This window comes from Heloderma suspectum, chromosome 6 (genome assembly GCF_057233095.1).
Source record: "Heloderma suspectum isolate Gila_16-S chromosome 6, 16-S_ref, whole genome shotgun sequence".
NCBI classification, from domain to species: domain Eukaryota; kingdom Metazoa; phylum Chordata; class Lepidosauria; order Squamata; family Helodermatidae; genus Heloderma; species Heloderma suspectum.
In genome coordinates, this window is record NC_139463.1 from 76,369,485 (window position 1) to 76,396,850 (window position 27,366).

The 27,366-nt window shown below is 48.0% G+C and overlaps 1 protein-coding gene across 1 annotated transcript in view; it reads left to right on the top strand.

Annotated features, from left to right (window-relative positions):
* LOC146341241 (RNA binding protein fox-1 homolog 3-like) overlaps positions 1–27,366 on the top strand; it is a 41,572-nt gene that overhangs the window by 5,054 nt on the left and 9,152 nt on the right. Inside the window, exons 2-6 of the mRNA XM_084808306.1 lie at positions 12,915–13,136; positions 23,384–23,524; positions 24,540–24,593; positions 25,474–25,566; positions 26,345–26,405. Of these exons, the coding sequence (XP_084664432.1) occupies positions 12,915–13,136; positions 23,384–23,524; positions 24,540–24,593; positions 25,474–25,566; positions 26,345–26,405 (571 nt within the window). The remainder of the gene's footprint in view (positions 1–12,914; positions 13,137–23,383; positions 23,525–24,539; positions 24,594–25,473; positions 25,567–26,344; positions 26,406–27,366) is intronic.

The following is a 27,366-nucleotide window of genomic DNA, read 5'->3' on the forward strand; positions in this document are numbered from 1 at the left end:
GGCATGGGGACTCACAATGGAGCCACGCATCTACCCATTCACAAGGCCAATCCTGTGTCTGCAACTCCACTGCAAAAGTCAGCTTTGGTTTTTGACGCATTACAAAAATAGTTTTCTAATGGTTGCTTCTAACACTAGTTTCTTTAAATGCTGTTGGCAGTTCCTGTAGGATGTGAGAGACCTTTCACCATCCAGCGCACTTTTAGTACCATGGTATCTAGGAAGCTGCCATATAAAGTCAGACCATTGACCCTCGTACTGTTCATTCTTACTCAGATCAGATCCCCAAGGTTTTAGGCAGCGGTTTTCCTCATCATTTGCTACTTGATCCTTTTTAACTAGAGAAGACAGGGACTGTATCTGGGATCCTCTGTACGCAAAGAAACCCTGGGCTTTACTCCCTAGCTACAACCTGTTTTCACAGTCTAAAATGCCAATAAACTTTGTGCCATGTGGGGAAAGGGGAAGAGCAAAACAGTATTGTTCTGGCTTATAGGGATGCAAGAAAATCTTACGGTTTATTTATTACATTTCTATATGGCCTAATAGCCAAAGCTTTCTGGTTGGCTCATAACAATTAAAACCACAAAATACAGCATAAAATACAATGTAAAATTTCAAAGTTTAAAACTACAGTATAAAAGTAAAATGAGAATAAAGCCTAGCAGCAGTGCAGAGATTTAAAATGCAATAACAGATTTTAAACAACAAAAACTAAAAGACTAAAATGCCTGGGAAAATAAAAAGGTCTTCACTTGGTGCCGGAAAGAGCACAAGGTAGTTGCTGGGCGAGGTCATTCTTTAAGGAGGTGCCACAGCAGGGAAAGCCCTCTCCTTGGTAGCCACCTGCCTCGCTTCCTTTGGCAGGGGCTCCTGGAAATTGTGGGCTCCTTCCCACCAGGCTTTTATCCTGCAATTGAGATGGATCCTTTATGGAGGTTTGCGGGCTCTTCACATGACGCAGTGATCATCCCAGGCATCTCCTGAACTAAATGCCCTTTGTTCCATTTTTAAATAGATTGCAGTTAATGAGCTATCAAATTACCCTGTTGTGTTCAGCGTTCCCTCCGTCAAAAGAGGCAAGAAGAGGAGCGAGATCAATGAAAGATAGTGGAAGACTCAGCTATGGGGGAGAAGGAGGGGGGAAGGGATGGGGGAGAAGGAAGCACATGAAAAAAGGAGTCATTGTGATCCTACATTTAAAACGGAAGCAGAAAGCCCAGTATTGATTGATTGATTGATTGATTGCCCATCTGGCCGGTCACCCAGCTACTCTGGGTGATGTACAATAATAAAACAGTTTAAAACAATAAAATTCCACATTAAAACATTGTATTTCTAAAAATACCCTAACCCACCCCAAATGCCTGCCTGAACAACCACGTTTTTAATGCGTGGCGGAAGCTCATTAAAGAGGGAGCATGGCGGAGTTCCCTAGGGAGGGAGTTCCACAGAGTGGGGGCCACCACAGAGAAGGCCCTCTCCCTCGTCCTCACCAGCCTAGCAGTCCTGGCTGATGGGACAGAGAGAAGGCCATCTGAGGCTGATCTTGTTGAGCGGCCTGTCTGGTGTTGCTGGAGGCGCTCCTTAAGATAGGCTGGGCCAGAACTGTATAGGGTTTTAAAGGTCAAAACCAACACCTTGAATTTGGCCTGGAAAATAACTAGTAGCCAGTGCAACTCCTTCAGCACTGGAGTGATGTGACCATGCCGGTGGCTGCCTTTAGTCAGGAGAGCCGCCGTGTTCTGCACCAGCTGCAGCTTCCAAACTGTCTTCAAGGGTAACCGCACGGAGAGTGCATTATAGTAGTCTAGACGAGAAGAGACCAGGGCACGTACTACTGATGGGAGCAGATGGTCAGGAAGGTAGGGGCGCAGCTGCCGTATCAGATGGAGTTGGTACAGCACTGCCCGGCTCACAGCTGTCACCTGAGCCTCCATGGACAGCTGGGAGTCTAAAATGACCCCTAGGCTGTAGACCTGGTCTTTCAAGGGTATCCATACCCCATTCAACACCAGGTCAACATCCCCCAACCTCCTCTTGTCTCCCACCAAAAGTACCTCGGTCTTGTCAGGGTTCAGCTTCAGCTTATTCCTCCCCATCCAGCCACTCACCATCTCCAGACATTTAGACAAGGATTCCACAGCCAACCATGGGGAAGATCTGAACGAGAGGTAGAGCTGCGTGTCATCCACATATTGATGACACCACACCCCAACCCTCCTGATGATAGCCCCCAGTGGCTTCACATAGCTGTTAAATAGCATCGGGGAGAGGATGGAACCCTGTGGCACCCCACAAGTGAGCGGCCATGGGTCCGAAACCTCCTATCCCAGTGCTACTCTCTGGTACCTGCCAGAGAGGAAGGACCAGAACCACTGTAACATGGTGTCTCCAATGCCCAACCCCTCCAAGCGGTCCAGGAGGATACCGTGGTCAACGGTATCAAAAGCCGCTGAGAGGTTGAGGAGAACAAGGAAGGAGCATTCACCCCTATCCAAAGCCCTTCTCATATCATCCACCAAAGTGACCAAGACCATCTCTGTCCCATGCCCTTATCACTGCCTCCTTGAGGGCTGACAGCATCATTCCCTCCTCAAGGGAGGTGTTCACCACCACCCTGATCCCCTCACCCAGCCTCTCTCTGCAGCTCATAATGAGCCAAGATGGGCAGGGATCAAGTAAGCAGGTGGTTGGCTTTACAGATGAAAGCACCTTGTCCACCTCATCAGAAGGAAGAAGTTTTAAATGCAGGATTTTAGGCTGGTGAAGAGATGCCCTGTGAATCATAAATTCCTCCTCTTCCATGTCATCTTAAGACTCTGGCTTTGCAGACAGCTTGACTACAGCATAGGGGGCTTATTCAAATATAGCATTTATCCCACTATTGAGATTGCTCATTCACGGAAGTTTGTGAGCCCTTTAAATGACGTCGTGAACCTCCAGGGCCTCTCCCGCACTAAATGACCTTCATTCCATTTTTAAATAGATCGGAGATAATAAGCTATCAAATTACCCCGCTTGAGTTCCCTCTGTGAAAAAGGAAAAGCCTCAAGAAGAGGAGCTAGATCAATGAAACATACAGAAGACTCAAATGAGGGGGAGAAGGAGGGGGAAAGGAAGCACGTGTCAAGGGTGTCCGTTGTGATCCTGCATTTAAAACAGAAGCAGAAAGGCCCGTTTTAAATGTGGGATTTTAGGCCGGTGCAGAGATGCTCCCAGTCATCCTTTTGTTTCCTCCTATTACATCCCATCATCCTGCTCTTTGAAACCTCTTGCCTGATGAAGAGATCTGGAAATCTCAAAAGCTTGCATATTTTTTGTGTGATGAGTTGGCCCAATAAAAGTATTGCTAGGGATGTACGAAAGTCACTTAGCTTTTCGCGGATTCTATTTGTGGGGGGGGGGGAGGCGCACCGTCCTCCCCCCCAGAATCCTCAACGGCTGGCTCTGCTCCGCGGCGGCTTTGTCGAGCAGCCGGCCAGGCCAGGCCCATCCGCAGCCGGATTTCCAGCTGTGGACTGGCTGGTGCGGACACAAATGGCGGCTGCCATAGTGGCCACCATTTGCGCCCAGCCAGGGAGCCATGATGGACGTAGGTAGCCTATCACGTCTGGGTTAAAAAAAAGAAAAAAAGACTGCAAATGGCGGCCATGGCAGCCGGTCGAAAGACCAGCTGCTGCTGCCGAAGCCACCACTGGAGCCGCCGCCATCCGGAACATCCGCCCCAGGTAAGTCTCATCCCGGGGGAGATGAACAAGGGGGCTGGGTGGTGGAAGGCTGTTCCACCACGGATTTCGGGGGGCTGAATGCCAGTGCATTCGGCCTCACTGAAATCCGTGGCAGAATTCTCCGCCATCCCTAGGTATTGCACTATATGATTTGTGGTCATTCTGAAGCTTTCTAGAAACTCAAAAGTGGTTTGAATTGTGTTTGGCTCATTGCATTGGGATGCGGGCCATAGCGGCAATGGAAGGTTTCTTTCTTTTGTTTTGTTTTAAGCAAAGATATAGAGGCCCAGAAAAACAAGGCTACGCTGTCGCTGGCTTCCTGCCAAAGGCACCACACCAGTCCCTGGGCCTGGCTGAGAAAGATCCAGCGATAGGCGTTCTATTTACGAACAAGTTTGTCCACCCCCCTTGGGGGGCCCCTCTTGGCTTGTGAGTGACAAGAAGGTGCTGTAGTGAAGTGGAGCTATTTATAAGGATTGAAAGCGGAGCCAACCATGATAAGAAATGGCGTCCAAAAGGGGGCTGTAGCCTGTTTTTCAAACCATCCAGCAATGTGTGTGTGGGATTCTCATGTCGACGGACCAAGGCAGCAGTGCATAAATCCCGGGAGCAGGTTGCACAGCTGGAAAATGTCACCTCTTTATTTGCTCCCTTTATGTCCTAAGTGAGCACACGACTTTATAGGAAACGTGTCTCTGAAATACACCCTCCCTCCACTGCCAGATTAATTTATTCTTCAGATCAGAGGCACCCTATGAGACTCCTTCTCTCCAGCCATGACTAGTTATGACTGGATCAAAACTGCTAGCTCCAAAACTAAGGTGAACGTGCATGGAAGTGGGTTTGGGGGGGGGGGGGGTTAAGTTAAAATTGTAAATGTGTCCAGTCCTGGAAAGTTCACTTGACATAAACTGTTAAAAGTGTTCTAACTAGCATAATGCTAGATGGCAATATTGTTCTATAAGCTCACTCACCCATTGAAGGAGACCATGGCTAATGGTAGAGTAGCCATATGGCCTACTTTACAGAGGGCAGTCCTCTGTTTGAATGATTGTCTAGTCCAAGACCGGTTTAAAGATAAAGAACTAAAAGAAAGGAGAGCAGCCAGGGGCCTTGAAGTTGCCCATCAGCACTTAGCACCTGGACTAAGTGGACTGAGGAGGCACACAGAAGACAGGAATATAGTGTATTTCTATTTAAATTACAGTAGTTATTCTTAAATTTGTATCTATACCTATACAGTAGATTCTGCAAAGGATATGCAAATCTGTGTCCTCTCGTGTCCTCTTTTCTTTTTTTTTTGCTGATGCATTTCCTCTTTTCTGGTGATTTGTAAGTGGCCACTCTACTGTCTTGCCTCTCTTGAGTCTTGACCCTTCGAGAACAGGTACAGGCAGAAGGTAGGTCAGAATCATATGTAGGTAGAGCTCTGGGCATTTTGCAGTGGATCGCCAAGAGCAGCTTCACAATAGCAAGTAAAATTGCTGGTATAAAATGAACAGACAAAAAAATCTACCATAGCTGGCCTTGTGCTAACCACATCTCTCAGCCTCAGTTGTTTCTCACCTGCAAAATAGGAGTATTGATTGATTTCCTTTGGCCAGATCTTTGTCCAGCTCTGCTGGCCAGTTTGGGTTTTGTGTTGGAATCCCTGACTTGTAGTGACTCAGGCATCTCTACACCAGCCTAAAATCCTGCATTTAAAATGGGGCTTTCTGCTTCCGTTTTAAATGCAGGATCACGACGACTCCCTTTTTCACATACTTCCTTTCCCCCCACCCCTGTCCCTTTCCTCCCCGTATCTGAGTCTTCCATTATCCTTCATTGATCCCGCTCCTCTTCTTACCGCTTTTCTTCTTTTCATGGAACTCAAGCAGAACACAACGGGGTAATCTGTGATCTATTTAAAAACAGAACAAAGGGCATTTAGTTCAGGAGACGCCTTGGAGGTTCACAGCATCATGTAAAGAGCTGCAAACTTCTGTGAAGGAGCAATCTCAATTGCAGGATAAAAGCTCCTTGTGAAGAAAGCCTCAGATGTAGATTTCTACTTGCTAATGCAGGTCATCCCAGTCGGGTAGCCACTGATGTGTCACCAAAAAAGGAGAAAAGAGGGCACCAATTTGCATACAATTTGCATGTCCTAATTTTTATATACAAATGCAAATTTAGAAGTAATAACAATACATCTCGCCATAGTGAGGAAGACTTGCCTGTGTGACTGCTCAACCTGCTGTTCAGGTGCTGTTGATGGGCAACCTCAAGGCCCCTAGCCTCCCTCGACTTTAAACCAGAGAGCTTCGGCTGTTGGGCAGTTAGAAATGTAATAAATAAATAAATATAAATAAATAAATAAACCAGACTGGGACTGGGCAGCCCATCAAATAGAGGGCACCTTCAAATAGAGGACAGTCCTCTGTAAAGTAGAACACCTGGACACTCTACATCCCAGTGTATGGCACATGGGGTAAAACTGAAAGTTGTCTCTATCCCCTGAGCCACCATTTTGTTTGGCTCTGCCTTCCTGAGCTGCCATTTTGCACCTGGTATCAGTTGGTGGTGGTCCATTCAGCATGGAAGTTAAGGAAATTTTAAAGCATCTGCCTTGAAAACAAACACAAACAAACAGATTAACGTTTGCAAAGTTGTGCTGCCAAATTGGACTGTTTTCAGATGTTGCTAGTAAGTGCTTTTTAGCCAGGAATTTATCCTTTCTGGATGATGGGACAGAAAAGTGGAAGAGAGCCAATTTAAAGTGAAAATAAATTCTAGCTAATATAGGTTGAATGACAGACAGGGGAAACCAAAACCAGCCTTCATGCTTCTGGAGTTGCAGGGATGAAGGCCAGGGAAGGACTTCTAATATACAAGGGTGGGCAGAAGGAAGATCTGCAGATATTTTGGACTTCAACTCCCAGAAGTGCCTGCCAGCATGGCCAATGATCAGGAATGCTGGAAGCTGAAGTCTAAAGTATCTGGAAATCTGCTTTCTGCCCACCCCTGCTCTAATACACAGTAAAAGCGTAACTTCTGAGCAGAAAATTGCTTGAAATGTGGTCTTAGTGTTGCTCGGATGTTAACATTCACAAGTGATTCATTGGTGTTTTCGCACTTGACACAGAAATGCCTTTGAGCTTATCTTGGACGGCTTGCATGTATTAAAAAAAAAGAATTGAAGTAAAGATTCTACAAAATCCATTTTTGGTCCAGTACAATGAAATTACAGTGTAGGTTCTGATAATTAACAAAAATTGCCCACTTATCTACTAATAAAACTGAAGCGATACATCCATTTCTCCTTCAAACAATATCAAAGAGTGTATCCATATCTGCTGTTTCCAAGGCTTTGATGAGGCAGTCTTTGATTGCTAAACTGGTATTTGCGTCCACCTTTTGAACCCTGCAAATATAATATAGAAAGCAGATGGAGAGCCATTTTAAAATCAAATGTACATCCTAGCTAGGGATGTCAGAGAAATCTGCAATGGATTTAAATGAATTAGGATTTCTATGAATCTGACCTACAGATTCAGCAGTGGATTGGCTTTTCCCACGTTGCGTGGATTCTGTGGTCTTTGCGGACCGGTTTTTTATTCTTTGGAACTGAATGCAAATTTAAGTCATAGAATAATACAAAAAAGACCACCGACTGAAAATGTACCCCCCATAGGCTAAAGTGTGAAATGCAGATTTTGTGGGGATTTGCACAAGTGTGCACTTTGTAATGCAAATGCACGTTCGGGAAACTGAGACAAATCCGATCACGTCAGTGAGTGAATGAAAGACACCTGACAGTCCATGAAACAGACAGAACGGATTTAACAAAATCTATACATCCCTGGGCCTAGCTAACATAGATTTTCCCTTTGCACTGCTGGGAAATTCCCCCAGGGGTTTAACCTTCTCTTGTGAGAATGGGGCGGGGGGGCAGATTCAGCTATTTTGCTGCCCAGAAGGACAAAGGTGTGCGATCAGAGTTGATGTTGACATTAATCACATGACTGGTGATGCATGCTTGTTTTTTCTTTACTAAATAGCAGCTGAACTCCACCCTGATCCAGATCAGGACCATGATACACGGGGAAGAGAAATTTAACCTTTTCTCTCCTGCCACACTCCTCATGAAAATTGCTGCCCCCAGCTGCTATTAGCCATAGGAAGGAAGCTTCCATTGGCACCAATGTCAGCTATGCTCCCTCTGATTGCTATCGGGACTAGGGTGGGGCAAAGGTTAAAGCCGCACCCCCTATTTCCCCACTCCCAATCCAGATCTTCCCCCATGGCTGCTATTTAGTATTGACAAAACAAGTACGCAAGTGCCAGTCATGTGATCATCACCATTTTTATTTTATTTTATTACAATATTTATTTACAATATTTATTGTTAATATTTATATACCTCTCCACATCAAAAGATTTCGGAGTGGTGAACAGCAAAGATAAAAGAATAAAACACTATGTTAAAACGATTAAAAGATTTTTAAAAGAAACAAGTTCTGATAAGACCGAATTTAATAAACCACAGCTGGTCACTCAAAGAAGGCTTCCCAAAATAATAAGGTCTTCAGGAGGTGGTGGAAGCAACACAATGTTGGCATCTGCCTGACCTTCAAAGGCAGGGAGTTCCACAGGAAGGGGGCCACCACACTAAAGGCTCTTTTCCTGGTGGACTCCAGCTGGGCTATGGATCCATGTGGAACCACCATATTTAGTTTGGCCCCAAGAGGTGCACATCCCACGATGCAGAGCCAGCATCAAGGGTAGGCATGGTCAGAGCCCAGGGCCCACACCCCAGCAGGGGCCCACTTACAAGGGCCTCCTGGAGTATCTCCTCTTCACCACTGCAACATCCTTATTCACCTGCCTCTCGCTCTGGCCAAGACAATGGTGGTGCTGAGAAGAAAGAGCGGGAGATGCCACTGTCTCCCTGCTCACTGGCTCTCTGCCTGTCAAGCAACTAAGTGGTAGCAATAATGAGAGGAGGAGGAGGAGGAGGAGGAGGAGGAGGAGGAGCAATAGCAGATGGTGACAATGGCAATGAGAAGGTTGACTCACTAAAGGGGTGGGGGCATTGAGGTGTCTTGCCTCAAAAACCTGGAGCTGGTGCTGCCAGGATGGATGCCTTGCACAACATTGCAGATGGTCCTGCTGGTATATCTCTCACTCATTTTATGGGTTGCTTCACTGGTGTCCCTAATACTACCCAAAATATTGCTAGGTAATGTATCATAATGTCCCAAATTGTTGCTTGCTTGTCCAAATGTGCCCACCTACATGAGCCATTTACTTTGGGGCTGCTGCAATTCGAGGTCCTTCAGGACATACAACGTAGTTGCTACTTTGCAGCCAAACTGGGGTTTTCACCTGGAAAATGCAGATTTCCAAAGAGGCGTTTTGCTGCGATGTTTTTGGGTTAGTGCAGGTTTCTTGTGGTTGCGAGCTGTCTGTCCCTTCCCCAAACTGACTTTTCATTTTGTGATGGGTGTGAGGTAGGTGTGCCTAGTGCTTGTGTCACTCTGTGATGCTCCTTCTCTCCCCCCGTTCCTTCACGGCTGTTCAGTTACAGAGGCACAGAGAAGCGTGCTCATTTCTTCAACCACATCTTTGCACACCTTCGCAGCTTTGTATCTTTGCAATGGCTGCTTTGGAGTCAGTGGTCAAGGGCTGGGGGGGTGTCAGGGGAGCAGAAGGTCCAGGACCAACTTTGCTCTAACCACCATTTTGGAATGATGGGTAGGCACATACCTGTTATGGGCACACACCTTGGGGTGTGCGAACCATCACGAGAGTCTTGGGCTGGAGAACTGCCGAACAGTTGGCATGGTAATGAAGGAGCAGACCACCCACATTTTACCTAACGAGGAACGGACAGACACAAAAGAACCCCTAAAATACAAAACAGCCACTAAAACACGAAGTATCGCACCCCACACCCTCATGTGCCTATGCAGCTGTGCATTTAGTTGTTGTTTTTTAAAGAGCAGCACGACTGCCACAGTTTACTTTGCTTCAATGGCTATGGGTCAGGGCACAGTGGATTTTTCTGGTGGCGAAGTCTGCAGTAAATCACACGTGTACCACAGCAGAAGCTAATTCGCAGTTGCAATGCTGCACAGTTACGATGGAGTGAAGGTTGAGAGTGATGCTGTGTAGATGGCCCCCAGGAAGGTTGGGGGGCCCTGGTGTAGTTTGGCCTCCAACTTCAGGTGAAAGTTTATGGTGAGGAAATGCTCCTTTGTTGGGTGGGGAGTGGGTGAGCCCTACACATAGAAAACTAGCATATCAGGGAGAAGGCTAGGGTAAAATCCTTCTCTCTACTAGTTTTCTAGTAAAAGGACTTTTTTTTTTTTTAGTATTGAGTCATGTATTTTGTATTCAGTCACATGAGCCCTCAACTGCCATCTAAAGTGGTACAATCCACACACACGTTTACTGCTTGGTTCAGCGATTACTCGGCCTCAGTGTCTTCTACATTCTTCCAGCACATGCTTGCAGATCAGTGACCGAAATGTCCTCGTAAGAGCTTCCCATCCCATCTGTTCCAAGCTCTAGCAAAGAACGTGTGTGTGGGAAGAGGGCTCTGAAAGATCAAGTCCAATCTGGTGCAGAGATTTTTGTGTTTCAGTCCTCCCCAAGCATTGGTCTTTGTAGGAGATGCATAAAATCTACTTGGCACACACAGCCCATAAATCACAGCATGGTCCTGTGTATTAATGCAAACTTGTATGAGTGCCAGGAACCATTCGGAGACCCATCATTAAAAAGAGAGTTGTCCATCGAAGATTTTTGTTGATGAATCACCTTTTAAACAAATCCATTACAGTTGCATAGTGCCAGAACCTTGATACAATGCCCTTTTGGGAAGCTGGAAAAAGCATGAGATAACATACAAAAGCTACAATGTCCTAAAAGGAAAGGCCATTTAAATATTTCTTTTTCGGTTCCGTATGTAGCAAGCCAGATCCAAAATAGCCTAAAATAAAAATAGTGTAGTGCTAGAGATTGGGACTCGGACTGGGGAAACCTGGGTTCAAATTCCCACAGGCATAAAGCATACTGGGTGACCTTGTGCCAGCCACGCTTTATCTCACCCTTACGGTGGTCATGTGGCCTACTTTACAGAAGACAGCCCTCACTTTGAAGGGTTGTCAGAGGACAGTCCTCTATTTGAAAGTGTCCTGTGCTGGAAGGGCTGTCCAGTCCAAGTCTGGTTTAAAGATCAAGAACCATCAGAAGGGGCCTCAAAGTTGCCCGTCAACAGTTAGCACCTGGAAAGCACATTAAGGAGGCATGCAGGTCCTCTAGCCACAGTCTTTCCCACTGTGGTGAGATGCATTGTTTTTCTATTTACATTATACTTTTCATTTCTAAATTTCCATCTACACATAAAAATTAGCACGTGCAAACATCATGCAAATCCGTCCGTCCCCCCCCCGTTTGTTGAAGTATTTCCTCTCTTTTGGGGCGGGGGAGATATGCAAGTTGCTACACTATTCAACCTTACAGGGCTGTTGTGGTGATAAAATGGGGATGGGGAGAACGACGTATACCACCCCTGAGCTCCTTGGAGGAAGGGTGGGTTAAAAAAAAAAAGTAATAAATATAAATGTGCAGTTAGCTCACAACCCTACCCATTGATCTGCTAAAACTTCAGTTCAGCCTTTCGCAACCTTTTTGGACTGCAGGTCCCAGCATTCCTGACCACTGGCCATGCTGGCTGGGGCTGATGGGAGCTGAAGTCCAAAACATCCGGACAGGCGCCAGCTTGGGGAAAGCTGCTTTAGTTGATGATTCCTACCAATTCAGCCAGTTAAAGCTAGTGCTTTAATGCTCCTCCTAAGGATATCTTGCTGCTGCTGCTGCTGCTGCTGCTGCTGCTGCTGCATTCTCTACCCAGTTCCTTCTAGGACTAAGCCCTCCTGGCTCAGAGTAATCCCCGCCTCTGCCATTGGACAGGTGGGGCAGGTGTGTGGGGCACAGGGCTGGGCCCTCCTGGCCACTTGCAGATTCCAGGCAAATCTGCAGCTGTCTGCCTCCTTGATCGCTGTTCGGTTTTTAAAAAGCCCCCCAAACAGCTGAAAGACACAGAGACGAGCTCCGAATAAGGGCAGAGGTGGGGGGAGGCTGATAAGACTGTGGCCAATCGGAGAGCCCACGTCTGCTGTGGTTTCTCCTCATTGGCTGAAGGGGAAGCACAAGGGATGCCTTTATAGTCCTGGGCCATGGGCAGAGAGAGGGAAGGGTGTGTGTTTTTCACCCCCTCCGAGCATCCCAACGTGGCAGAGACTCTGAGAGGTGGTAGGGGATGGGGCCCGTTGGTGTAGGTGGGTAAAATCCCCCAGGTTCTTGTTGGGACGTTTTCCTCATTTTGATCCATTAGGGGAGCCTGGGTCCTCCGGTTCTCTGGGGGAGGGGGGAGGGACAGTGGTTGTTAGTGCAAGTGCAGCTGTAAGACAGAACTCCTGGGTCCTTAAGGAGGAAGGGGAGGAGTGAGCCTAGCATAAGGTGGGGGGCTGGAAGTATGTCCCCCCTGCTGCCTTTTTAAGACAGGATGCTAGAGTCTTGGGTTTGCTGTGAATGATATGAGCTGGGAAATCCCCTTCCCCCAGCTAGCTCTCAATTTTATGCTGTAGGTGAATGGCTCCCCTGCCCACCCCACTTTCAGCTTCAGATCTGTAGTATGGAGATGTTAATGCTGACCTTCCCTTCAGGGCTGTTGTAATGCAGCCTTCCCCCAAACCAGGAACTGGCCAGATATGGCTGGACTACAACTTCCATCATCCCCATCTGTCCACCTGTGCTGGCCAGGGATGATGGGAGCTGTAGTTTAGCACTCATCCAGAGGACACCAAGCTGGGAAAGCTGTTGCAAGGGTTACCAGGATAAACATCTGCAGGGCACTTTGAGCACAGTGGGAAGATGCTACATAATACTTTTGTTCGTTGCCTTTGGAACAAAGGACAGTTAGAAGGTCTGGAAAGAGGATGAGTGTTTTAGAAGGGGGGGATGTTCTGTGGTTCTCTGAGAGAGGGGATGGTGTTCAGTGGTGGAGAGGATGAAGATGTGGCCTGGCCTTGTTCTATTCCTGGAAGTCCTGCTTGACTTTTAGAAAAAATTGTAAAGTTGGCTCTCTGGTGGTTGCAGTTCCCAGCTTCACTGCTTTTCTGCTTTTCCTCCCTGCAGGGTAGTCCAGATGCCACGGTGCCGCCAGCAGATGCCATGACACAGACGTTCCCAGCTCAGTACCCCCCGCCGCCACCCCAGGCTCGGCTGCCTCCGCAGTACCATCTCCACAGCACCCCTTCAGAGTACCCATCCCCAACTGCACCAGATCACAGCCTACGCATCTTCCCTGAGCAGGGGACGGCTGCGCCTGAGCCCTTACCTCTGCCCCCACCTCCTGCGGTAAGTGATGGCTGAGAGGCTGGCTGGCTGGGTGTGCTCTGGCAAATGTCAGTGACTGCCTGGGTGAGGGCCTGTTTTCTGGGGGAGGTGTGTGTGCGTGTGGGGGGGGGGGCAGATAGAGCTATGGGTCCCAGCCAGATGTCTGCATAGCAACCTAACCGTTTGTCGTATTCCCCAAGATAATTTTGGTGCTAGATCAAGGATCTAGATCAAGGAAGCCTGTCTGTCATAAAAATAAGTGCTGAGCCCAGGGAATTGGGTGACCTGTATTTCACTTCCCTCTCATCCTCTTCCTTCCTCTGCCATGTCTTGTATCCCAAACAGAAGCTGTATAAGGGCAGTGCTGATTCCTGTTATTCCAGGAGTCACTCTCTTCCCAGAGAACCCTGGAATTTTGGCATTTATTGGGGTGTGGTGTTTGGTAGGTGGGTTTTCTGAAAAAAGAGGGGGAGTTTAGTATTTTAGGATTGCACTGGGTGTGAGTGTGTGCAGGGCTTTGCTTGAATTACGGCGCCCTGGTGTGGCGGGCAACTGCTTTCACCCTCTGAAACCTATTTAGATTCTCAGGGCTGAGCCTTGGCAAATGTGAAGTAAAAGAGAAGAGTGTCTCTGACCATGTTCAGAGAGTCTTTTCCCATACTATGAACTAAACCACAACCAGTTCCTACACTGCTAGAGGGGGATGGCAGGGGTGTGGGGAGAACTTCCAAACTTTCTGGGACAGGCAAGGTCTCTGGCACTCTTCATTTTAGAAATTATGCACAGGATAGCCATTGGGTTCCTGTGAGATTTTATGTGTAACACAAGTGTGTGTGTGTGTGTGTGTGTGAGGGAGGGAGAGAGAGAGAGACAGACAGACAGACAGACAGAGAGGGCGGGCAGAAAGATGACAAACTGGGCAAACTCCTGTAGCTCAGCCTTTCTGCAATATTGCAATAGATGGTCCAGCAGCCCACATTTTGGATAAATTCCACTTGGTATGGAAAACCCACCTCTGTCAAGATCCTGCCCATCCCTTTGGAAGTCACAGCCTCCACAGGGCCCCTCGCACATTCACCCTGTACGTTCACCGTGTATCTGCCAACACCAGGAGAATCCCTCCTTTTCCAGGGATATGTTGGATATATTCCTTGGGCCCCGTATTCTCACTGGCCATCAGCTGGGTTGCCTGTGTTCCTCTTTCATTCAAGCCACATGCTCCCCACTCCCCACCCCTTTGGCAGTGCCAGCTCCAGGTTTTGCGGGCCCTTGGGTGAGGTGCCCTCAATGGACCCCTGCCCTCAGTGAGTATGCCTCCTCACTGCCATTGTCACCAACCACTGTTGCGCCTCCTCCGCTTTCTCATTGTTGCGACCGCTTGGTTGCTTGCCAGGCAGAGAGCCAGGGAGCAAGTAGGCAGTGGCATCTGCTGCTCCTCCTTCTCCCCAGCACTGTTGTCTCGGCCAGAGCGAGAGGCAGGTGAAGGTTGCAATGGTGAGGAGGAGGAGCAAGTTCAGGGAGCTCTTGTCAGTGGGCCCCTGCTGGATTATGGGTCCTTGGCACATGCCTGGCCATGCTTCCCCTTGATGCTGGCCCTGCCCTTAGGTCCTGGCTCCTTGGAAAGCAAGAGACATCACATGACTACACAAACCCTCCTGCAACCCCCCCCCCCCCCCCCGCAGAAAACAGGAAATTATGTCCCTGCCTTGGGCTTGATTTGTGCTATGACTCACTAGGGATAAAACCTGGAATCTGTTTCCATTCCTCATGGGCCACAGTGGTGTGGATGTGAGGGTGTAGTGCACCAGACCCTCTGCAGCCCTGTGGTGCCCTGTGTCCCCGTGTCTGTCTGTTTTGCACACTGGGGGGCATCCATCTCTATAACATATTTGTAGGGAGGGGTGGGGAACTTGTTTCCACATTCCGCATTTAGTGTGAAAGGATCAAATGGAGAGCGTGGAGAGCTTCTGTGTGAATACACCTCAAAGAAGGGTGTATGCGTGCCAGTGTTGTCATGGAATCAGATCCTTTTGGCCTGATCCTGTGTTTTCCCACTGTTGCTTCTGTCTTTCTTTTTTTTCTTTTTTAACAAAAAATCCATTAAGAAAGAAAAGACTAAATTGCTGCACAGAATGACTTTGGATTGGTAGTGCACAGGAGCCCTCTGTCTGGAAGCACACCAGGAGCGAATTTTGTGCAAAAGGACTGTGAACTCCCTTCTGATAAAAACACAAGCAAATAATGATAGTAATGTTAGGAATGAGAATAATACTTCGCAAGCTTAGCATGTGCTCAGAGATACCTTATTCCTTAACTCTGTGTATTTCTCTCTCCCCTGACCCTCCCCCTTCCCCATTTTGCATCTGCCTCCAATTGGACCTTGGGGGTTCTAGTAAAAAAAAAAAATAAAGTAGCCTAAAATCTTCTCACCATTGCTGTAGACCATCTCACATACTCCTACCTTCTGGCCAGGTGGCAACACCCTTAGCATAAGGAAGTATTGCAGCTGATACAGGGAGCCCCAGTAACAGAGAGAAGAGTTTATGTATTTATTTATTTGAGATGTTTTGATGTCTCTCCTCAGCCAAAAGGGCTCCCAGAGCAGCTGGCATATAATCATTTAAACAAGACAGTCCCTGCCTGCAGGCTTACAACCTAAAAAGACAAAAAATGAATAGGGGGAAGGGGGAATCATTCTTTTAGCAGGGCCCATAGAGTGACCCTGCTCTCCCTCAGCTCAGCCTGCTGGATTGGCTGCTGCTGGAGATAGTTGAGGGAGGGAGGAGGAGCCTTATGGGGGAGGTCTTCAGGAGCACATCTTTTAAGAGATGTGTCCAAAAGAGAATTTCAGTAGGTGTAGCTTATGTAACAAGACAGGCTACACCCTCCTCAACACTACTATTAAAGGTGCAAGAGCCCTGTCCTCTTGTCCATCTGGCCTCCCTAACTGGGACCAGCATACTGTCTCCCTGTTGTGAAAGGGCTGTTGCCTATTGTGTATACCAGCCTTGCCCCAACCTGGTGTCCTCCAGATGTTTTGCACTTTGACTCCCATCATCCCAAGCCACCGTAATGGTCAGGAATTCAGGGAGTTGTAATCCAGATCATCTGGAGAGCACCAGGCTGGGGAAGGCTGGTATATGCAGTCAATCTTGCCCCCTGCTCTGTATGGTCATGCAGGTTTTACAGGCTTTTGAAGCACTACAAACATCTCTTTACCAGGGACAACGGTAGTGGAATGAGTGAACACCTTGCAGGTAACAATGCCTTTACTGCTGTACCTTAGAAGATTGTTTCAAGGATTATTGAGATAATGTTTGCAAAGAGCCAGTGTGGTGTAGTGGCTAGAGTGCTGGACTGGGAGCCAGGAGATCCGGGTTCTAGTCCACTCAGCCATGGAAGCTCACTGGGTGACTTTGGGCCAGTCACAGACTCTCAGTCCAACCTACCTCACAGGGTTGTTGTTGTGAGGATAAAATAGAGAGGAGGAGGATAATGTAAGCCGCCTTGGGTTCCTTCCTTGCAAGAGGAAAAAGCCGGGATATAAATGCAATAAATAAATAAAGGCCCACTTTGGACAAATGCTATATATGTGTGAGGTATCATTGTTTTATTATTATACCAATACATCTGCAAAAGTTACTAGTCCTCAGTAAACTCACCTGCCCACACACACCTGTCTGCCTTTTAAGTTTAAAAGAGGTGAAAAAAGTCCCTGCAGACTGTTCTTACCAGGTGAGTGGCTATTTACAACTCTGCATTCTGTCAATTTCAGATAATTTATTGTCATCTCAAGCCAGCAGGGTGGGGAGAAGGTGCTAGATATAGAGATAATGTACTACTAGACCTATCAAATAGGTACAGTTGGAAGGTTTCAAATTCATTCCTGCAGGCTCCTTTCCAGAGTAGGCAACCCCTAATTCTTAGTCAGAAGGAACCAGAGGCCCATGTTCCTGTTCTTTACACATTGCAGGGTCTCTCCCTCTTTTTCCACCCTCCAGGGCAATAGATTCCTTCTTCCTCTTCCCTGAGCCAGTGACTCTGAGGAGATGGCCTCTGTGTCCATATTGGGTAATGCTTTTTCCTCCAGCCGAGACAGCTGCGCCCCTATCAGATTCCCTGCTCTCTTTTCTCCTCCCCCCACCCCAGCTTTCACCATCTTCCTCAGCAGCTGTTTTATCTCCACAGGACAAGTGGTGCCTTGTTGATAGCCCCATCTCAAGGACACTGTGTCCTCTGCGAGACTGTAAACAGAGATAGCCCAAGAAAAGTTTGGTGCCTGAGAAAAAAAATTAATGAATTAACTAAACAATTGACAATTGGCAGCTTTTCAGTGTCACACCCAAATCTGCCACTTGCGGCAACCTGCCTCACCCTGTCTTATGGTAGGGCTGGCCCACCACTTCCAAAAGAAGCCCCCAAATCTGCTCAGGTCTCCCTACTTTGCTCCATATCCTAACCAATAGGGTTGCCAACTGTATTGGCCCCAAGAGTGTAGCCAAGTCATTTGTAGTGTTAGAGGGGCCTAGAGATCCATAGTGCTTGCTTAAGTTCATTATTGGTGCAGTTCCCATGCTAGTAAGCCTCTGAGCATGTGCAGATGAGTCAAAAGGCCGATAACAGCCTTCTTGGTGCATTCCTTGCTGATGAGGAGAGTCTTTATCTCTGATGTGCCTGGGAAGCAAAGTCTGTTTACAGGTGGCTGTGCCTGAGAACCAAACACTTCTAGCCTATGCTGAGAATGAACGCTAGGGGCGCGTGCTGCTGAAACGCTGCTTATTGCTAACCTGTAGAGTATAAGACCCATTGTACCCAATGGCTTGAGGTTCAGAGAACTTGTCTGATCCAGCCATTGGGTACGCCTGTGTGCTGTAAGTTACTCAATAAAGTCTCCTTGTAAGCAAACCTTTGAGTCTGATTTATCACTATCTTGGCACCTCTAACCTAAGAGTTCAACGCCCACTGCAGGGGTGACACACCAACTGACTAGAATAAAAAATGACCCGGCCTGCTGTTGTGTCTCTAACAGCAGCAGAAGCTGCAGAAGTCAGCAGGTCAACCTTTTCATAGCATGGAGTGAAACATGATTGCCCACTCATTCCTCAAGTCAAGCTGTTGTTAAAGGCACAGCTGCAGGGGCCAGTTAAAGAGCTGGCAACCCTACTCGCCAATCCAGTGCCTGGCTATTCTGCATCCAGCCAATCTCTGAATTCCTCAGACAAACCAGTGTCCGAAATGCCCCCTGGGGAAACAAGCTCTAATCCTGTTTTGCTATCTGCCTCCACTCCAGCTCTCCCCCTGCCTGCTGCTACAGTTAGGATTTCCATCTTGCTTACACCCAAATCTGGCATTGTCTCCAGAGAACAGTAAGGCTGGGCATTTGTCAGGGTCCCCAAACCAGCAGAGGGTCCATCACCCTAATAGCATTACCGTTTCCACAAGATGTCCAAAAAGATGGCCAAAGAGAACTATCAGTTTGTGTGCCCCGCCTCTTCCAGGTTTGGGCATTCAGGGCGGGGGGGGGGGCATGCCCAAGAACACCTCCCCCTCAAATCCCAGAACCAGCACTGTTCATGGCTCTGCTCCTGTGACTTTAACAGCAGTTTGGTATTCAGGAAACCTAAATCATGCACAGCCTGCTACTTTTAAAGGCACACACAGCATAGTCCAGCCCTCCCCAACTTGGTGCCCTTTGGATGTCTTGGGCTGGCTGGGAATGATGAGAGCTGTAGCCCAACACACCTGGAGGGCACCAGGTTAGGGAAAGCTGGTAGAGAAGCCAATACGATATAATAACAGAGGTACATGCAACCCTATGTCAACATTTGTCTTCATGCTGAGATTACCTGTCTCTTGAAGGGGCTGTTCAGGCCCATTTCATGTACAGAATGTTTAATCATAATGTTTAATTTATGTTGGCTTGCTGTGCCCAGATCTGCAGCATTCCTGTGTCAGTGTCTTACACCCCGCGGATGAGTGTTGTAGTTCACTTGTTAGCACACCTTATTTTTAGCTCCAGATACCCTTTCGCTTACCCTGGTGGGCAGAAGAGAGGCTGTGGGGAGAAGTCTGTGCTGTGTGTATGTGTCCTTTTTTCTCTTTCTCTCTGTCTCTCCTTCTGGAAAGTTGCTGCTAAGTACCAGCTGCAAAAGAGCACCCAGTTGGTAGCAAATCTGCCCCCACAGTGACCACTGTGTCTTTCCTGGACTTAGGGCCTTTCCTGGGGTGTTAACAGCGGCGTTCGTCGACCTCCCGTCAAGCTCAGGTTTTCTTCCAGGCATCTTGGACTCCCAATCACGTTTCTCTTGTTCGAGTCTCATTAATCCGTGGATAGTTAACCCCTTACTCACTGCGCAATTGCACCTGCCTGTCTTCTCAGCCTGGCACCTCCCCGTCCCACCACCCCTGTGCATTTTTATCCTCCCAGAAAACGCTGGGCCTGGTGGGGAGTTTTAATCCCTGTTGAACTTGTCTTTATAAGCAAAAGAGTCTGTAGCATTTGAGGAATGCGTCTGGCTTGGGGCGAGGGCGTGTGGCGTATTGCTAGGGAACAGGGGAGGCGCAATGGGGCGGTGGGTAGGGGGGGGAAGTGTGAAGGGCTGAGGTGGATTGGCTACTTGCCTGGTGGATTATTTGCATTTGTGAGTGGCTGGAATTGGGTGTGTGTGTTGTGTTTAATAGCAACTTTACGGGCACTCCTTGTTAGGGTGGCCACTTATGAATGGCCAACAAAGAAGAGGAAATGCATCACCAAAAAAAGAGGACAGTGATTTGCATACAATGTGCATGTGCTAACTTATATGTATAGATGCAAATTTAGAAACAATTATTCTAATTTAAGGAGAAATACAGTACATCTGATCATGGTGGAGAGGGCTGTGACCAGGTGATATGTGTACTTGCCTGTTCAGTCTGCTGTTCGGGTGCTCACTGTGGATGGAAACTGGTTGTGGGCTTTGACCAGATAGTCCTTCACACAGAGGACTGTGCTCTGTAAATGAGGACACATGGCCACCCTACCCGTTCTGCAGGTGTGATGTGCTCAGATGGGTATACTCACGGCACAGCCTCCAAGTCTATAAGTATGCCAGCAGAGAGTGTTAATTGCGATGCCCACGGTTCACATAGGTATTGGTTCCTGTATCTTAGAAATGGAATGTCTATGTGCGGACATTCGAAGGGCCTAAATCTGGGAGCGGGAGGGCAAGGTAGGAGAGGGTCTTTGCCAACCTAGAACTCCTTTTTCTTGCAGAAAAATAGCAGGAGGCCACAGACACCCCTTGCAAAACTGGCCCTGGGTAAACTCTATGCATGCTTGTTTCCCTCATGCTTCTGGATAATATCCCACTGGGGTGCCTCCAGATGAGGCTTTTCTTGTGTAGTTGCCCTTCCTCATTTGTGGAATTTCACCTAGGGGTCCAGACGTCATCATCTTCAATTTGTAGCCCTCCTGTGTTTTCCCATTCAGACTCTATTCCTTTCCCCCTACATCCACAGTTGCTTTGAGAACAAAAGGAGGGCTTAGCCACAGGGGGGTGGGAGGAACCTTAGGAGTTATGGAAATTCAGAGGAAGCTTTATTTGAGCCCAATCCCACGAGCGCCACCACTATTGATTCATGGGGAGGGAGGATTGGGTTTGCAGCATGCTTTCCCTGAACACATTTTTAAGTGGAAAAAAATGATGGGAGGAAAAGGGATTAAGCAGCTCTTCCCCACTGCTATTCCTCCACTCAAACCTTTGGCCTTCCTTTTTTTTTTTTTAAGGTTGGGAAACTCTTATGTTTGTCTGCTATGTAATATCTAGTTTGGCCCTAAATGAAACACATCCGTACAATTATCTGAATATACTTTTCCTGACAAAACTTAGAAGCACACTTCTAGTTTTAGTGTTGCAACTTTGAACACTTCTATTGTTGGAAAACTTGTCGATACCAACATACCTATTTTCAGAATATGAAAATTCAGAATACTCTTAACAAGCGGGAGATGGTATTTTGAAAGCCTTCAAATGCAACTAAAAGGGAAATTAGAAAATGGGCAAAGCACACATTACATTTGTTCAATTCAGTAATATGATACATTCCACGTAGTTGGGCCTAACATAGGCCTAGTTTGCACAAACAGTAGATGAGATGGTAAACTTTTGTCAGGACTGTACCATTTTAGACGGCAGGTAAAGCCTCACGTGATTGAATGCCCCTCCACACAAAACAAGAACTAAGTCCCTACACATAGAAAGCTAGATGTTATGAAGTAGGGTTCTAACCCAGCCTTTCCCCTGACAAGCTAGTTTTCTATGTGCAGGTAAAGCCCGAATACAGATTTCCTACCTTATTTGCTGTTTGTAAGAACAAGGCCATAGAGCCAGTCTTGTTTATGATTAGCCTATGCAGGGGATGTTGGTAGCCTCCAGATGTTGGTGGACTACAGCTCCCATCAATGGTGAGGGATGATAGAAGTTGTAGCCCAACAACAGGAAGAGGGTTGGTTACCGCATCAACAGATCATATGACACTGCTTCACATGCACCCTGAGATTTGCTCACGTGCAGGGCATGTTCTATACGTGCCCGTGGTCAGCATCGGCGTTGCATCCATTTGTGGTCATGCATGCCCCCAAAGAGGCCCTGCCCTTCATTGCTAGGCTGCAGCCAGGATTGGAAAGACAAGTTCAACTTTGTCCCCCCGCCGAATTAATTGCTCCCTTTCCCTCCTGCCCTCCACCCCTTGGCACCAAAGACATTGCAAGAGAGGCCGTGCGCACCTCGCCGTGCTCTCGGCATGTTGCATCGTGGTGACTGCATCGTGAGTCGAGTGGGGGCCATCTTGCATGGAGAAGAGCGAGGTGTAAGTGTGGGGTGATTCTCTGTGTCCCCTGTCCCCTGATCTTCTCCACAAAGATCCCACAAGTTGCGTCCTCTCTCACCCTGTCCTGCTTCTCTCCACTAATGTTCTTCTGTGTGCTGGTGTGTGTCTGTCCTGTTCTTTAACCCGAGACAGAATGTTTGCTGGTGCATTGGGTTATCTCCTTTCTGGCTGATTGTGGGGCAGGTTGGGAAGAAGAAGGCCCCGTTCTCCTTGAAAAGAGATCTGTTTTGGTAATGGGGGTAGGTGGAAATGGAGAGATCTAGTTCTCTTGGTCCAGTCTCACTCTTGAGCCATCCAACAAGAAAAGGAAGCCCAAACTAAACACGAACGCCATTCATACAATTAGCAATTGTGCGTGTGCTTTTTAAAAAGTAAACAGCAGGTGTGGGAGACTGATCCAGATTGGGACCTGGGCAGGGGGGAGGCTTTAACCCTTTGCTTCCCTGCTGCAGTCCAATTCCAGACCATAACCCCTGTCCCCTACCACTCGCTATTTACTCTGAAATAATTTGCACCGCACAACTTGCAAATTGAGTGCATGGTATCTTGTTTAGTTTGGCCCCCAGTTTCTTGTGATAGAGAAATTATGCTGCTCTTGGGCGGTTCAACTTCAAGTTGTCAGTGAGGAGGGGTCACTGTTGGAATGGTGGCCATGATCTCTAGTGGTTAGAGATGGGGCAGGGCCTGGGTGGGTACCTCCAAGGGCCAAATTCAGCCCTCGGGTTGGAGCTTCCCCATCCCTGAGTTGAAAGGATCTTCGGTAGCTGATACTGGGGGAAAAGAGACAAAGGCCCTGGAGAGACTGTCCCAGTCAGATGAATAGAGTGTTCTAGGCCAGAGAGACCCAGAGTGTGACCCAGTGGAAGGCACTTTCAAATATTCAGCATCAGGGTGATGTTGGCTAATGACTTTTTTATCTTGGGCAGAGTGCTGGCTCCAAACACTGCCACATGCTTGTACTGGCTTCCTTGTTTTCTCCTCTGCAAAGGCCAGAGCAACGCAGTGAATTTGTCCTGGAGATGCCGCTAAATAGGACTTCCCCTACCAATGTGGCAGCTGATCTCTCTTTACATCCTCCCACGCCAGCCCAGTAACCTTTAGGCCCCATAGACTGGGGTTGTCCTATGGCGAGCCTCTGTACCTTCCCTGATGACTGCCTGAAACGTGGGTTGGATGATAATATCATAATACCCATTGTTGAGAGTTTCCCAGTTTCGTCCATCTTGTCATGGCTGTGGCTGAATAAAAGGACGCAGAAGACTGTCAGCCTCGTAGGCCCCTCAGAGCTCTGCTACGCCATGCGCCCTCTGCGCAGGGGTGCAAGGGGAGGGTTGCCTCAGTGGTGTCTGTGATCCTGCTTCGTTTCCTCTCCACCCCCTCCCCACTTCAACCAACTTCAGCCAGAAGAGGTCCCTGCCCCTGAGCTGAGTCCTGAGGCAGAGGAAGCAGAAAATGGTGAGAACAAGGCCCAGCCCAAACGCCTCCATGTGTCCAACATCCCTTTCCGCTTCCGGGACCCAGACCTGCGGCAGATGTTTGGGGTGAGTTGGTCCTCCACTCCACAAAAGACCAGGCTGCTTTTTCTGTGCCATTATCCTTGATCCAGCCTCCCTGCCAGTCTCCAGAGTAGGGAGGCTCAGGGACTGGCCTGGGAGAAGACGAGGGCCCTTCATCTATGGGCCCCGGGCAGCTGCCCAACTTTTTGCTGGACACCGTGGTAATGACTCGAGCACATTGCTGGCTCCAAAGGCCTGGGATGGCATGGCCATGTTGGATGAAAAAGGGAGTGGGTTGCAGATGCCATATTTCTAGATTGGGGTGCGGGGGGAGACAGGCTCAAGGTGCTTAGGATGAGTTGAGTCTCTTGCCATGCTGGGAAATGGGTGTATGTGGCCATGCCTTGTCGGAAAAGCACCAAGTATTTTTTAAAGGCCACTGGCAGGGATGTTGCTTGGCACTTAAAAGATTCAGGGCCCAGGCCCATCGGACACAAACCTGCATCGAATCTACACATGCTAATTTATATCTATATATGCAAATTTAGAAATAATTACTAGGATTTATTTCAATTTCACAGGAGACTAAGCCAGCCAATTAATATCTCGTCCAAATCACCTCAAATAAAATAAATTCTTCAATTAATTCGCACCCCTACCCAGATCATCCCAAAGCAATAGAACCAGGTGTTTTTTCTAAGCTTAATTGCTATGCAGGGGAATATTTGGGGGGTGTATCTGTTGCAGAATGTGGGGAAGGGAGAGTTAACCCTCCCCTCCCCAGCTGCAATCCCCTTGAAAATTGTCCCCTGCATACTAAGATTAGAAAAAAAAGCATTTCCCATTGGTACCAACAGACACTCAGGCCCCTGGGAAATAGATTCGGGGGGGCCCCCGGGAAATAGATTCGGGGCCAGGGCCCCATAGGCCCAGGCCTAACAATACCACTGGCATATAATCTTGGCCTGTCATTTTTACACATGGTCCTGAAAGGGTCTCTAGGCCAGGAAAGGGCTGTGTACTGCCTTTGCCAATGACTGTCTTCCCCCCTCTTTTCTAGCAATTTGGGAAAATCCTGGATGTGGAGATCATCTTCAACGAGCGTGGCTCTAAGGTACTTGGCTGCCAGCTGCCAAGAAAGGGGGGACAAGAAGATAAGGATTTCCGAGGCAAAGCTGTGCAATGTTGATGCTCTTAGAGCTGTACCACAGTGATGCAGGATTTGGTGTTGGCAGGGCCAGTCGAACCGCACAGGCAATGCCGGCCAGCAGTGGGTGGGAAGTTGCAATGGTGTTTAAGAGCAACACTGATGCAGTGCATGGTCTTGTTGGCTGTGCCCCAGCATCCTCTGGGATGTTGCAAGGGCGCTTCTCTTGGATCATGTGAGGCAGGTTTTGTCGGTGGCAAAATGTCCCGAGATGTCCCTGGGTGACAGATTCAGGCTCCTGAGAATGTCGGCTGCCATATCAGAAAAAGCTGTTGGGTGAGAACAAAAGTTTAACCCTCTAGCCCAGGGCTGTCAAACCTCTTTCAGCCCAAGGGGTGAATTCCATTTTGGAGAAACTCTTAGGGGCCACATTCCAGTTGGAGGCAGGGAAAAAGGGGGGGAACCAAAATGAAAAAAATACCAGCATATTTTAGCTTAAAGCTCTTAGTACCAATATCTAAGCCCTAGGAGAGACATTTCAACCTTTTAGAATAAAAGGAGGGGTGACGTGGAAAGGCTGGGAAAGCACTAAATGATTGGTGGTGTGGGGGGAAGAGGCCATGGGAAGGGGGTGTGGCCACCCGGGGAACCCCGGGGGGGTGGCTCTGCACCCTGGGCCTGTGGCTCTGCGCCCTTGTGGTAGTATAGAATAAATATACACTCCTCAGCCACTAAATTCGAAGGGTGTTCAATGCTGGTGTGCAGTGGGGAATCAGCCACTGCCAAGTTCTCCATTCACAGGTAGGTGTTTTTAGCTTCCATATTGACAAGGGTCTGTTTCTCTTAGGGCTTTGGTTTTGTCACCTTTGAAAACAGCCAGGATGCTGACCGGGCACGGGAGAAGCTAAATAGCAGCATTGTGGAAGGGAGGAAGATTGAGGTGAGAATCGTTCTTATTCTGTGTGTGTGTGTGTGTGTGTGTGTGTGTGTGTGTGTTTCAGGATCCAAATGCTATAAGCTCTGACTGGCAGCTGAAGCTGCTGGGAGATGAGGGTGCTCAGTCCCTACAAAAGAGGATCCTTGATCAATGAATAATAGCAACTTCAATTCTCCAAGCACTGGTCCTTACGTTAAACTCTGGGAGGGCTGGGGGGTGGGGGAGAGAACCCCCAAGCAACCCAATGAAGATTGTTGCAGGGGATAATGAAAAATTGTGCAAGACGGAATGGAGTATCCTGAACCAGAGCACTCCACGCTGCAACATTTTTTTGCAGGTTCCACTTACATTGATGATGATGATGATGTATTCCATTTCTATACCGCCCCATAGCCAAAGCTCTCTGGGCAGTTTACAAAAGTTAAAACATTAAAATACAATATACAAAGTTTAAAAACCATTTACACAAAAGCATACGGACAATACATACAAACATATGATTTAAATTACATGATTTAATGCTCTCCATGTCTTCCCAGCAGGCAGGATCCAGTGTGCCTGTGTGTGTGTACACCTACGTGTGTGCGCGAGGAATACCATGTAGCCATAAACTGGCCCAGTCTTGCACTTGTCAATCCACACTAAATCTCCCACCTCTGGAGCCATGTCGAGACTGTGTCTGCATGGCTAGGGATGTGTTGTCTGTCATGCTTCTTTGGGGAAAAGCTGACAACACTTGATGTGTGTGCGACCTCACTTCCTGCTTCCCTCTCCATTCCAGGTCAACAACGCCACTGCCCGCTTAGTTACCAAGAAGCCCCCAGTAGCACCTGTGATGAATGGTACGTAGCAGTAGGAATAAGCTCTGTCCTGCGTCTTATTTCCAAAAAACAAAGTGCCAGGGTTTCTCAAGTCTGAGCACTCATCGTACCCTTGGATCTAGAAATTTCCCCGCTCCCCCACCCCACTTTCAGTTGTTTAGCAGCAAGAGACAGACACCGATCAAGGCCTTCTCTACTTTATTGTTACTTCATATGTCCTTTTGCCAAGTCCTGACACTGAAAACAGGTGAGCCCTGGCTTAGACAAAGCTCTGTGTCTTTTTTAATTTTTTAATGTTTTTCATTCATGTATATAACCTCTACCAAGAGGTCTTTGCCACATTAGTGTTGCTCAGCTGTCCACTCTCCAGCTCTTCAGTAGAAGTACCTTGAGGCAGGGATGTAAAATAAAGGCCTTAAACCAGTCAGCAGGCCTAGCTCTATATAAGAGGTTTAGCCTGTCAGACACAGGTCGGTCTGTCTCTGTCTCTGTCTCTGTCAATCTCTCTCTCCCTCTCTCACCATGCTATACCATGCCTCTGTGGTATGTGTGTGAAACCTGCAAACACATAGGTAAGATCACTGTGGGAGTGTGTGAGAAAGATTTATGTTAGGAATGGGCACAACTTCCAGAGGTTAGGGCCTCATTGCCCCTGCTGGGGCCTGCACCCCTGGGGCTTCTGGGAGCACGATTCTGCTTCAAAACAAGGCACATGCTCCTGGTTTTAAAGATAAACAAGGCCTTGTTCTAAAAAAAGCTCACCACTTTTTGGCCACTGCAGCAGCAAATTCGGGGGTAGTGGGTGCTGCCAGAAAGGCCAGGGGGGGGGGGTGAGTTGCCCAGAGGTCACGTGTTACCTGCTCCTGATTATGTTATCAGTCCCACCTACATAATTGTAGTATTCACGTCTATAATCACAACGCTGTAGGGTAGCGCCACAGGGACTGGGTTCTGTCGTTTTTGGTGTATGCTTGTGAAGGGC